General features: G+C 32.9%; 2 protein-coding genes across 3 annotated transcripts in view; one reads left to right on the forward strand and one right to left on the reverse strand.

Annotated features, from left to right (window-relative positions):
• LOC132732335 (tetratricopeptide repeat protein 17-like) overlaps positions 1-4,331 on the forward strand; it is an 85,752-nt gene extending 81,421 nt beyond the window's left edge. Inside the window, 1 exon segment of the mRNA XM_060718741.1 lies at positions 746-4,331. Within this exon segment, the coding sequence (XP_060574724.1) occupies positions 746-874 (129 nt within the window). The 3' untranslated portion in view covers positions 875-4,331.
• Positions 4,332-7,717: 3,386 nt separating this feature from the next.
• LOC132732331 (polyglutamylase complex subunit TTLL1-like) overlaps positions 7,718-14,563 on the reverse strand; it is a 50,218-nt gene continuing 43,372 nt past the window's right edge. For both annotated transcript variants that reach the window (XM_060718733.1, XM_060718734.1), the window contains exons 10-13: positions 12,890-12,930; positions 12,595-12,750; positions 9,109-9,162; positions 7,718-8,553 (exon numbers count right to left, since the gene is read on the reverse strand). In XM_060718733.1, the coding sequence (XP_060574716.1) occupies positions 8,424-8,553; positions 9,109-9,162; positions 12,595-12,750; positions 12,890-12,930 (381 nt within the window). In that variant the 3' untranslated portion in view covers positions 7,718-8,423. The remainder of the gene's footprint in view (positions 8,554-9,108; positions 9,163-12,594; positions 12,751-12,889; positions 12,931-14,563) is intronic.

The raw sequence follows: 14,563 nt of genomic DNA on the forward strand, positions 1-14,563 counted from the left end.
GCAAGAAACTTAACACTCATTGCTCAGTACTGGTTGGTTCCAGGCACATATTTAAGAGTTTGTCTATAAGCTACAAGCTTCCGACAGGGTCAAATTATAATAAATTCTGTATAAACCAAACGCACATCTCTATTATGTGATTGGTTATAAACCAGCAAAAAATGTGAATTGACCAATGGGAATCCTGTGATTCCAGAGCTCAGGAAAATGTTTATAACCTCGAGGCTGTTTATTTGTTTACACTTAAATATTATTAGAGTTTTTAATGGAGGTCTGTACAATATTGCATATTATTAGGTTTATGTTTAGTTTAGTTTATGTAACCCCCTTCTCAATGAAATACTTGTTTTAGGCCGACTGTCAGTCTAGCTGTCAGGCTAACTCTTACACCAATTTTAATAAAAGAAAAACACTGAAATACAAAATGTAATTGCTTTGATGTCAATATGCCCATACCGTCTAAAATAATGCATGTCGGTGCAGCAGTGGTCCTTTTCAACAAGTTAAGCTGTAAAATTGCCATATATCGTCACCTTAGTGCAGTAACGGGTTAAGTCCTTCTAAATTTAATAGAAGTTAACCAGTTATTGTACTTAGGTGACGATGATTTAAAACCTAACAAAACAAACAAACTAGACATTATTATGTTCGGACCATGTTTACAAGATGCCTTGAAGATATATCTTAATTTTCAGTTTATCTAATGATAACACAATTATTGTTTAACACTGTCGTATTCTTACAGGGACAATGGGACTTAGCGGCAATGTTCTATGAATCGACGCTCGGTCTACAATCCACATTTGAACCAGCTAAACAGAGGTTACGACTCATTAATTGTATGAGAGTAAATAAACTACCAATAAAGGAATGATGAGAATAACGACTTGCAAGGTGCTTGAATTTGTGTCGATTTTAAACAGGTCACATGTAATTTTTGTACCTAAGTCTTTTCATCTAGGTTACAGAAGGTCAATATTTCTACTCTTATTTCCTGCCTTTGTCTGAAATCACATTCTGAGGGGCACCACTGAGGTTCTATTTTTCACCAGAAAAACTGGAAAGTAAGAACTTATCTGAATGTGAATAAAAATTTGACCTTTAAAACAATGTACAATATTGATTTGAAAAGTCCATGAAAGACATGGGTGAAATGGACCTTCACCAGTTGCAGTGTTCAGAAAAACTTAGGATTCTGTGTGATTGAATGATGAACTGAAGATGGGCTGAAATGGTGATGTTGTGATGAATATATCCGGAATATATTTTATATGGTGTTGAAGTCAGATTGACTTGTGATGGGATGGTGGTAACATATCAGGAAATATGTACTTTATGTGCTTGTACAAAGATTTTTTATCTGCAGTATGTATGAGAAAAAAGTGTGTTCTAGTCTAAGGAAATAATATTCTGGTCATATACACTTCTAAAATGTGGTTAGATGGCTGAAAATAAAATGTGGTTGGATGGCTGAAAATAAAATGCAGTTGGATGGCTGAAATTTAAATATTGTCAGATGGCTGAAAACAAAATGTGGTTGGATGGCTGAAAATAAAATGCAGTTGAATGGCTGAAATTTAAATATGGTCAGATGGCTGAAAATAAAATGTGGTTGGATGGCTGAAATTTAAATATGGTCAGATGACTGATAATAAAGTGCCCTTGGATGTCTGAGAAACTCAGTTATTGCATATTTTTTATAGCACATATTCTGAATTTACAAACTTATGTTTTTATTCATTGATTTATGTAATATTGTATTTATCAAGAAGCATCTGATCTCAAATATTAATTAAGCTACATTTCCCAATCATCATTTACTAAATCAAAACTCAAAGCAATTATCAGTTTTAGTATAGATCTATCTCTCTTCATCAATGTCAAACCCCTCGAGGGGACGTAGACATGCCATAGGGATAAGTAGATCTCAGTCTTTTTATTTTGTCAACAAATTTCCAAGTCAGAATGCCTACTACTTAAAACAGTTTACTGTGGAACAGACAAGTGAAAAGTTGGATTAAGTTTATGTTTTTGCTATAGTCTATAGTGGCAAATGCCGCAATTATTGCAATCCAAGGTTATGTTATATATATGTTGTAACCATATAAACCATTTCAAATTACAAGATTAAGGTGTAAAATTAGTAAGTATTAAGTAGTCACAAGGTTAACAATGGCAGATAAAAACTTGTGCAGCCAAATCATCAATTCAAAGAGATAGAAAGCAGCTTGGCCAAGTAGATCTTTGTTTAAATAGTAAGAAAAGGGAAAAGGGTAAATTTTGAAAAATAGAAAAAAAATTGTGCCAACTTTAGTTTATATAAAGTCTTCCTTTGTAATGGAGCAGCCCCCACCCTGTGCCCCCTGTGATTCAGGTTAAACATCAGCATAACAAAATGATTCTACAAAACAAATTTTTTTACCACTAGGACAAAAATCACTAGACATGTCTAATATGTGTTTTTGAAATCCATTTTATTGTGATTGTGAAATTCCACTGTTCTTTTGACTTTTTGTTTTATGACTAAAAATGTTGAAATTTGTTCTCTGTTACTTTGTGTGTTTTTTTTAATTATTTTTCTTAAAGTTTTACAGATTATAATATTTAAAGTTTATTTAAGATCGAGTATCGAGCATTCTACAAAGTTAATTGCACATATTGTTTTTCTTGAGCATTTTATGTTTGATGCACAAATTAAAATTTCTTCAAAGTCATTACACATATAATACAATGTAATTGTGAAAAAGAATTTTGTCCGAAACACGGAATAATTATTATTGTATTACTTTTAGTAAGATTTACCATTATAAGTATTTAATTTACATTCAGTATTTATTAGACCATTACTTAAACTGGAAAGAAGAACAATTATATTTGGTTGTTTGACCTAATTTCATCTTTGCAATAAGTGAGTACAAGTCAAAGGCAACACAGAATTGGGTTCTGTTTCGTCTTCCATTTCTTTGCATATATGTGACTGTTTTATAAATTTTGATTTGTGTTGTGTTATTTGTTTTGTTTGTTGTAAAAGATGTTTAAATTATTTCTTTATAAATTTCAAATGAAGAACAAGTTGTGATGGAGACAGTTTAAATTTTTTTTTTTTGAATATTCAAAAGTTAAAAAAAAAAAAATTGAGTATTTAAGTTTAATTTTTCTTGTTGAATATTTTTAAGTTATTCATGGGCTTTTTGATACAGGTTCATAATTTACTTGTTAATAACTTGACTAAACTTGTATTTTCAATTTTTGTCACATATTTCATGTTTAATTCTCATTGGCAGTAATGAATACCTTTACCACACTAAATATCTTAAATGAACTTGCCCATCTTTTATTCTAGACAAAACCATTCATCATTTTAAGGGAGATTTTTTTTAATAAGTACTGAATGAAAAGCCAATAGTGCAGATCACGATCAGACGCCGTGTATGTATCAGCTGATGTCGGTCTGTACTTGCCACATTGGCAGAATTTGTTTTTACATGCAGGCTAAATGTTATCGAAGGAATATCATTTACGGCCATTAATTTTGTCCTTCAGTATTGTTTATCTTTTTGTATGGCAAACCAGGTTACCAGGATAGTGATTATACAAACATTTAAAACACTTATTAAATTACTATAAAAAGTGGGAATGGAAATTTTCCCAAAATTTTGTTATCGGAGGGAGTAAAATAGAACAGCCATGTTCATTGCCATAACACTCAATTTCATCTTAAGTTCATTGAATTAAACACTCTAATCATATTTATCCTTACCATGCTAAATATGTTACATGCACTTGTCTATCTCTCTATCTTGTCAAAATTATAAATGAGCCGCGTCATGACAAAACCAACATAATGCGTTTGCGACCAGCATGGATCCAGACCAGCCTGCGCATCCGCGCAGTCTGATCAGGATCCATGCTGTTGGCTTACAAACCCTATTACAAGTAGAGAAACTGATAGCGAACAGCATGGCTCCTGATCAGACTGCGCGGATGCGCAGGCTGGTCTGGATCCATGCTGGTCGCAAACCCATTATGTTGGTTTTGTCATGACACAGCTCAAATCATTTTCAAAAAGATGTATTGATTGAAAAGCGAACTGTGCAGACTGTGGGCATGAATGTGCCGGCTGATCGTGGTCCGCATTTGTCACATAGGTAGATTCAGTGTCTACCGGCAGGGTAAGGGTTAAAAATGAATGATGGGATTGAAATGCAATATTACACTACTTGGTAATGGTTGTGCTTTGTTATAATTTTATGCACTATTTTTGTTGTTATTGTTTTATTGAAATAAAATATTTTTTATTAAAAGAGAGAAAAAAAAGATTGTGAAAATCATATTTTGTTAGTTATTTCTTTTGATGGTAAGCATTTTTTAAGAAATTGCTTAAGGTACTATACTTTCCGGAAAGGCTGTTGTGTCTAAAAAAAAATGCAAGTATTTTCATTTTTAGCTTTACTATTCGCAGAATAATTGAGCTAATGCAGTAGCCCATTTGTTGGTATCAGCGTCCCTGTGGTTAAGTTTTTACGTGTAAGCTGGTATCTTCAAAAATACTGAAGGGAATGGATTGACACTTCATACACTTGTTTTCTGTGATAATCTAACATGATTGGCACAAGTCCCATCTGTTTGATTTTTTTCATATTTATGCCCCTTTTTTCCACTTAAAAGTTCCAGGTTAATTTTTTGCGTGTAAGCTGGTATTTCTATAACTACTGAAGGGTTTGTGCCTATTTTTGTGACAATTTTATACATTTATAATAATCAAGCAGGGATTTACTCAATAAAATTATCCAGAAGATAGTAATTACTAGTTAGTTATCCAGAAAATTGTAATTACTGGTTATTATCCAGAAAATAGTAATTACTGGTTAGTTATCCAGAAAATTGTAATTACTGCTTAGTTATCTAGAAAATAGTAATTACTAGTTAGTTATCCAGGAAATAGTAATTACTGGTTATTATCCAGAAAATAGTAATTACTGGTTAGTTATCCAGAAAATTGTAATTACTGCTTAGTTATCCAGAAAATAGTAATTACTGGTTATTATCCAGGAAATTGTAATTACTGCTAAGTTATTCAGGAATAGTAATTACTGGTTATTATCCGGGAAATAGTAATAACTGGTTAGTCATCCAGGAAATAGTAATTACTGGTTAGTCATCCAGGAAATAGTTATTACTGGTTAGTCATCCAGGAAATAGTTAAATCTGGTTAGTCATCCAGGAAATAATAATTACTGGTTACTCATCCAGGAAATAGTAATTACTGGTTAGTCATACAGGAAATAGTAATTACTGGTTATTTATCCAGGAAATAGTAATTACTGGTTATTATACCCCCGCACAACAAAGTTGTAAGGGGGGTATACTGGAATCAGCTTGTCCGGCCGTCCGTCCGGCTGTCCGTCGGTTTTCTCTTGTCCGCCCAATAACTTAAGATTCCTTTGACCCTTAGTCTTCATATTTGGCATGGAGGTTAGTCATGATTAGTAGATGACCCCTATTGATTTTTAGGTCAAAGGTCAAGGTCACAGGGGCCTTGACTTCAAAAAGCTTGTCCGCCCAATAACTTAAGATTCCTTTGACCTACAGTCGTCATATTTGGCATGGAGGTTAGTCATGATTAGTAGATGACCCCTATTTATTTTGAGGTCACTAGGTCAAAGGTCAAGGTCACAGGGGCCTTCACTTCAAAAAGCTTATCCGCCCAATAACTTAAGATTCCTTTGACCTACAGTCCTCATATTTGGCATGGAGGTTAGTCATGATTAGTAGATGACCCCTATTGATTTTGAGGTCACCAGGTCAAAGGTCAAGGTCACAGGGGCCTTCACTTCAAAAAGCTTGTCCGCCCAATAACTTAAGATTCCTTTGACCCATAGTCTTCATATTTGGCATGGAGGTAAGTCATGATTAGTAGATAAGCCCTATTGATTTTGAGGTCACCAGGTCAAAGGTCAAGGTCACAGGGGCCTTCACTTCAAAAAGCTTGTCCGCCCAATAACTTAAGATTCCTTTGACCCATAGTCTTCATATTTGGCATGGAGGTTAGTCATGATTAGTAGATGACCCCTATTGATTTTGAGGTCACCAGGTCAAAGGTCAAGGTCACAGGGGCCTTCACTTCAGAAAGCTTGTCCGCCCAATAACTTAAGATTCATTTGACCCACAGTCTTCATATTTGGCATGAAGGTAAGTCATGATTAGTAGATGACCCCTATTGATTTTGAGGTCACCAGGTCAAAGTCACAGGGGCCTTCACTTCGAAAAGCTTGTCTGCCCAATAACTTAAGATTCCTTTGACCCATAGTCTTCATATTTGGCATGGAGGTTAGTCATGATTAGTAGATGACCCCTATTGATTTTGAGGTCACCAGGTCAAAGGTCAAGGTAACAGGGGCCTTGACTTCAAAAAGCTTGTGTGCCCAATAACTTAAGATTCCTTTGACCCACAGTCTTCATATTTGGCAGTGAGGTTAGTCATGATTAGTAGATGACCCCTATTGACTTTGAGGTCAAAGGTCAAGGTCACAGGGGCCTTGACTTCGAAAAGCTTGTCCGCCCTATAACTTAAGATTCCTTTGACCCACAGTCTTCATATTTGGCATGGAGGTTAGTCATGATAAGTAGATGACCCCTATTGATTTTGAGGTCATTGGATCAAAGGTCAGGGTCATAGGGACTTTGACTTCAAAAAGTTTGTCCACCCATTAACTTAAGATTCCTTCGACCCACAGTCTTCATATTTGGCATGGATGTTGATCATGACTATAAGGTGACCCCTATTGATTTTGAGGTCACTGGGTCAAAGGTCAAGGTCACAGGGACCTTGACAAAAAAAAGCTTTTCTTCTCAATTACTAAAGAATGTCCTGTCCACAATGTATTGATTTTGACATTTTCACATTTGAAGCATGTAGAATACATAACTTAGCAATGCACTGGCTAAGTAACCTCAGATTTGGCAGGGAGGTTGTCCTTGAGCTCTAAATGGCCACTGTTGATTCTGACAAAGTGGTATGCGGGGGTATTCACGCCATGATAATGGCAGTTCTAGTTTATCCAGGAAATAGTAATTACTGGTTAGTTATCCAGGAAAGCTGGGAAGGCAGATCAACCTATGAGATATGACCAAATTTTTTTTAAATTGGCGTAAAAACAACACAAATCTTTACCTGTTGAATAAAAAATGTATTCTTTATTTATATAAAACAATCACAGCACAACTACATTACATTATCCTTGCGTCAGAAGCGAAACACATCAGTAAACATTTCCTGACATTCAATTATTTGTCATATAATTACCTGAATATCAAACTACTCGGCTTTCTCTTAGATATGAATCTTGATCAGTAAGTTAATTATTACCTTGTATATAGGATTTTGCATGGCCCAAAGGCCTGGAAGAGAAATGAACAAGTATTGTATTGTATTATTCTGTATCGAAATAATCTGTATTGCATTGTAATGTATTATTTTTGTACTGTATTGCATTGTACTGTATTAATCTGTATTGTACTGTATTGAATTATTCTATATTTTATTTAATTGTACTGTATTGTAATGTTTTGGATTATTCTGTATTAAAAAGTATTGAAATGTATTATTCTTTACTGTTTTGTGTTATGTATTGTATTATATTACTTTGTATTGTATTATTCTGTATTGTATTGTACTGTACTATTCTATATTGTACTGTATTGTTTAATTCTGTATTGTATTGTTCTTAATGTATTGTACTTTATTATTCTGTATTGTATTTGATTGTACTGTATTGTAATGTTTTGGATTATTTTGTATTGTACTGTATTATTCTTTACTGTATTGTATTATTCTGGACTTTATTGTATCATTTTTTATTGTACAGTTTTGTATTGTACTGACTAGTTTTATACAGTAATTAGATGACATTATACATTTTACTTTATATACATAATCAATTAAATCGAAAATAAAATGCATAACATACAAAGCCGCTTCCTGTAATATTCTTAAACAAGTTGTACATATTTTACACACATATTAAGTTGACATTTTCAAATAGGAATATAGAAATACACAAAATGTGTGCAAGAAACTTGGCTGGCTTCACTATTGGTCATTCTGCACTTACAGTAAAAAGTAATATTGTTTAAGTAAAGTCCAGCATGAAATTATCCTTCAATAAAATATATCATACAGCCTACAAATGTAAAATTAATTCAAATGTTAAATTAAATAACTATGATTTCATGTTTTTTATGTATAAATGATAAAATTATATCACAGATCAGCTCTCATATCCAGCAATCATCTTGAACAAAAAAGTTCATTTCCATGATTTTGAACTTGTTCATAGACATTTATACATGAATTTCTTAAAACTTTGTCCCCACATTTAACAGAATGCAATCTTCAGAGACAGAGATTGGAAAATGTCTGATCATTTCCAGGTTGCTGGAGAGGGTCGACCTTTTGGTTCCCTAACACCTCTCATGCCAAGAGCACCGGGACCCAGCTTGTTCCTGGGGTCAAGGGTTATTGGGTCAGACTGAGCAAGATCTTCATCATACCTTAAATATAAAGCAAATTTTTTTTTTCAAAATTTGTATTACAAAAGCTCAGCAGAAATAGAAGTCCCGAATGAATTTTGGGTAAAACAACAACTTAAACATATAAAATTTGGCAAGGATGTAAGAAACAAAAAAAATAAAAGATCACATAACTTTTTCTACAGAAAGTGTAAAATTCATTCCTTAGAGTAGAGGAGCACTATCATGTCCCACTTGTATTAATAATTTTTTCAGCCAGACTATAAACTATTTTTTAGGCTTTCTTATGAACATTTTTCATAAGTAACAGAAAGATACAAATGCCCAAAGTGGCTGGGATTCAAACTTACCACCTCTTTATTAAAAGTGAAAGTAACAACGCTCTAGACATTTCAGCCTATACAAGGAAACAATTCCCTAACAGACAAACAATCAACTTAACACTGTAATAAATCTAAATGATGGGCAAACATCAAAAAATTCTGATGGTCTATGCCTTCTGACAAAACAACATAAATATTGTTCTATTCCTTTATTATTTTTATTGGTTATTAATCACACATGTAAAATACTTACAACACATAGAAGTTCCCTAAGTTTTCTTTTGCAACTGTTTTATTCCATCTTACACTGAAAAATGAAAGAAACAATTATCATGGAGCATGCAGCCAAACAACAAAACAAACTGTGACACATTCAATATAGGGGAAGTAACTCAACATCAGCTTTTGGCACATTTTGTTGGTCTCCCAAATTGCATTAAATCATTTCAACATGTCATACAGTCATACCTTTGTTAAAGACCACCTCTGAGTACAGATAAACCTGTAAATAAAGGCTACTATTTTGACAACCTTTCATTGTTAAAATGGAATAAACTCAATAAAGTAACCTCCAATTAAAGACCACTTATCAATAAAGACCACATTTTGTCTCTCCCTTGGGTGACCGTTTATCAAATGTATGACTGTATCAACTTTACATTTGAGCCGTGACATGACATTTCCAACATAATAGTCAAATATTGTAATCGTAGAAATATGACATCAAATTTCATGCCAACATTCCTTAACAAGTAAAAATGGTTTCCTGCGGGGAACATTTTTCATGATATAAAGATATTTCATTTAACTATTTTCAACACCGTTTTGGCAGAGGGGAATAAATAAATAAACGTTTATATCGGGAATATAGTTGACAATAATCGATCAATATAGAAGGTCTTTCAAAACTGGTGACCGTTGAGGACCGGAGAAGGTCGAACATAAAACAATTATTTCTTTTTAAGAAAATGATTAAATAGGCCTACCATATTATGAATAATTAAAAGCAAAAAAAAAAAAAAGTAAACACACAAGTTTACGCAGAAAATATCTCTATTTATTATGGCAGATGCCACTACGAATATTTTAATTTTGTAGATTTTCAGTATAAACAATTTATTGTTTGTAAAATTTGAGATACATATATTAAAGAAACAATGATAATTTTCAAATAAATCATTCAAGTTTTTCCACCTTAAACGGTAAAATAATTATAGAAAATTAGAAATATCACGTAATAGGTTTTTGTTCTTAATTAGGTTTAATTCTGACTAATTCCTTCGAGGTAATTCCGTAAAGTAACGACAAACGGTATTTAGCCAGGATATCGAAAAGGTCAATTAACCAATCATGTACGGTTTACAGATCACATGCTCCTCCATGCACCGAAAACTGGTCACGTGCTCCTCCATGCCTCAAAAGTAAAACGCGTACCAATACTCTGCGGTCTCTGGACCGCAGGGAATGATATGACGGACGCTTTTCCAATCAGCGCCAAGCAGTTTTTTAAACAGTGCGCGGATCAGTATATGTATATAAAAGCAAATCTTTAATACAAAAATACAAACAAGTCTCATAAAATGTTTAAATCTATTTGCCCCAAAGAACGTTGTTTTTCTGAAACATATGTGTCACACTATATTCTATTATAAAAGATCTACATGACTGTCTTATTGAGACTATATTAAGTTCACATAAACTACATTAAGTCCGTCACGGTCACTCTGTCCCTGTGCATGATATGTTAAATAATAACATTATTGTTTTACTTATTCTAAAGCTATGCCATATAAACATTAAAATAAAATGTTTATAAATAGATCTAAAGACATCTAGGGACATACAAGTGTATAGACTTTCTGGTAAACACTTATTAAAATACAGCCGGGTAACCTTGAACCCCTGACAAAACACTCGCATTAGGTACCATATTTAAGAAAGAGAATTTCTAGGATTTTTTTTTTCATTTTCAATTTCAAGGAAAATTATTAGTGGATAAAACTAATTTCATCTATTCAAACCACACTTGATATATTGTCCTTGCAACAGGGAACACCTTCAGGGTTTACTTACTTTAAGTAATTAAACAATAAATGGATTTATTTTGTTGGTCGTTATTTATTTCCAGTGTCAAGATGTTTTCCAAGTAAATCTCTTTACACATGATAGTAATATGATGCGGCCGATTTATAAAAATTGGAATGAACACTTTTTAATGTGAGTAGAATAAGGAAGATATCACATCATGTAGATACATGTATCATTGTTTAATATAACGAAGACTCCAAACATAAGTATTAAATTACGACAGAATCGTTCTGTGAGGTAGATGCGTATTGTGTCAGACCCTTGAAGTTGTTGACATACCGTCCTGCTTTAATAGAATTAATGGGAAAAACAAATCAAATATTTTGTCATGTTAAACTCGTTTCTTGAAATACCAGTTTTGGTTGCAGGTAGAGAATATGACATCTTAAGTTGTTGAAAGAAGCGGGAAATGGATGATATTAAGTTAAATACCGAGTAAAAATCAAGTGATTACGACTAAATGGGCTAATTTCAGTAAAAGTAAAATTGCAGCTACGTGTTGAATGGCCACTTAAAAAATAATATTGAGAGAAAGATATCATAAAATTCAACCAATAATTTCCTTGCACGCTATTACCTCAAGATCCATGCTTATTTTCATAATAATTTGGAAAATACATTTAAAAGTAAAATATTGTGACGTGAAGAAAGAAAGTGACTAACACATTGCATACTGTAAATACAGTCTGTATAAATTACCTTTAAAAGGAGATAATATAATGTACTTACTGTGAAGCTTCTCTAGGGGAGATAACACTATAATGTATTTAATCTAAAGCAATCTCTAGGGGAGATAACAATATAATGTACTTACTCTGGAGCTTCTCTAGGGGAGATAACAATATAATGTACTTACTCTAGAGCTTCTCTAGGGGAGATAACAATATAATGTACTTACTCTGGAGCTTCTCTAGGGGAGATAACAATATAATGTACTTACTCTGGAGCTTCTCTAGGGGAGATAACAATATAATGTACTTACTCTGGAGCTTCTCTAGGGGAGATAACAATATAATGTACTTACTCTGGAGCTTCTCTAGGGGAGATAACAATATAATGTACTTACTCTGGAGCTTCTCTAGGGGAGATAACAATATAATGTACTTACTCTGGAGCTTCTCAAGGGGAGATAACAATATTTTGTACTTACTCTGTAGCTTCTCTAGGGGAGATAACAATATACTGTACTTACTCTGGAGCTTCTCAAGGGGAGATAACAATATAATGTACTTACTCTGAAGCTATCTCTAGGGGAGATAATATTATGATGTACTTACTCTGGAGCATCTCTAGGGGAGATAACAATATAATGTACCTACTCTGGAGCTTCTCAAGGGGAGATAACAATATCATGTACTTACTCTGGAGCTTCTCTAGGGGAGATAACTATATTTTGTACTTACTCTGGAGCTTCTCAAGGGGAGATAACAATATCATGTACTCACTCTGGAGCTTCTCTAGGGGAGATAACAATATAATGTACTTACTCTGGAGCTTCTCTAGGGGAGGATATAATGTACTTACTCTGGAGCTTTTTCAAGGGAGATAACAATATAATGTACTTACTCTGGAGCTTCTCCAGGGGAGATAACAATATAATGTACTTACTCTGGAGCTTTTTCAATGGAGATAACAATATTTATGTACTTACTCTGGGGCTTCTCCAGGGGGAATAACTATGTTGATGACATCATTCATGAGTTTATATTTCATAATTCTATCACTGGAAGTTGTGCTGGTGAGAGATGGGGAGGCATTGACCTCGATCAACCATGGTTTCAGATTGTCATCTATTATAATATCATACCTGTAACATATAAATTACTGGTTTAACCTTTTCCACCCTATTTAAAATATCTTTAAACAACTTGCTCATCTTTCAATCAAGACCAAACCGTTTATCAATTAATTTCAAATATCAAAATATATAATTAAATGGCACTCACCCATAACATTCCATGCAATGTCTATCATTTGATATAACACCCTGAAAAATTACATACACTTATTTCATTTTTATATTTAATTTTACTATTTTGCAAGATTAATTAACTAGGTCATATAAATTGAAAAAGGCTAGCTTAAGAATCTATTGTTTACTCAATTTAAGTCTCATAAATTACAAAAGAATATAATTTTTAGCTGTAACAATCTGTCTTTAATACTTAAAGAAATGCCTTTAACTCAGTGTACAATATGACTTTTATTTTATATTCTGCCATTTTTGAATACAATTCTTCCATCACAACTTACAGTCAAACAGTTTTTTAATGAGTATACAATTTGCCATTGTAACTTACAGTAAAAGGTTAAATGCATTACAATTTGCCATTACAAGTAAAAGACATACATTTTAGTGAGTGAACACCTTGCCATTTTAAATTACAGTACCAGATTTTAGTGAATGTACAATTTGCCGTTATAACTTACACTAACAAGTTTAAGTGGTGAAGGTACAAGTTGCCAATATAAGTTGGTTACACTTTTATTGAGTGTACAAGCTGCCATTATAACCTACGGTAACAAGTTTGAGTGTACAATTTGCCATTGCAACTTCCAGTAAAAAGTTTAAGTGAGCGTACAATTTGCCATTGTAACTTACAGTAACAAGTTTAAGTGAGTGTACAATTTGCCATTGTAACTTACAGTAACAAGTTTAAGTGAGTGTACAATTTGCCATTGTAACTTACAGTAACAAGTTTAAGTGAGTGTACAATTTGCCATTGTAACTTACAGTAACAAGTTTAAGTGAGTGTACAATTTGCCATTGTAACTTACAGTAACAAGTTTAAGTGAGTGTACAATTTGCCATTGTAACTTACAGTAACAAGTTTAAGTGAGTGTACAATTTGCCATTGTAACTTACAGTAAAAAGTTTAAGTGAGTGTACAATTTGCCATTGTAACTTACAGTAACAAGTTTAAGTGAGTGTACAATTTGCCATTGTAACTTACAGTAAAAAGTTTAAGTGAGTGTACAATTTGCCATTGTAACTTACAGTAAAAAGTTTAAGTGAGTGTACAATTTGCCATTGTAACTTACAGTAACAAGTTTAAGTGAGTGTACAATTTGCCATTGTAACTTACAGTAACAAGTTTAAGTGAGTGTACAATTTGCCATTGTAACTTACAGTAAAAAGTTTAAGTGAGTGTACAATTTGCCATTGTAACTTACAGTAACAAGTTTAAGTTGAGTGTACAATTTGCCATTGTAACTTCCAGTAACAAGTTTAAGTGAGTGTACAATTTGCCATTGTAACTTACAGTAACAAGTTTAAGTGAGTGTACAATTTGCCATTGTAACTTACAGTAAAAAGTTTAAGTGAGTGTACAATTTGCCATTGTAACTTACAGTAAAAAGTTTAAGTGAGTGTACAATTTGCCATTGTAACTTACAGTAAAAAGTTTAAGTGAGTGTACAATTTGCCATTGTAACTTACAGTAAAAAGTTTAAGTGAGTGTACAATTTGCCATTGTAACTTACAGTAAAAAGTTTAAGTGAGTGTACAATTTGCCATTGTAACTTACAGTAAAAAGTTTAAGTGAGTGTACAATTTGCCATTGTAACTTACAGTAAAAAGTTTAAGTGAGTGTACAATTTGCCATTGTAACTTACAGTAA

The sequence above is a fragment of the Ruditapes philippinarum genome, unplaced genomic scaffold (assembly GCF_026571515.1).
Source record: "Ruditapes philippinarum isolate M1 unplaced genomic scaffold, ASM2657151v2 ctg2084_1_1_1_1, whole genome shotgun sequence".
Lineage (NCBI taxonomy): Eukaryota > Metazoa > Mollusca > Bivalvia > Venerida > Veneridae > Ruditapes > Ruditapes philippinarum.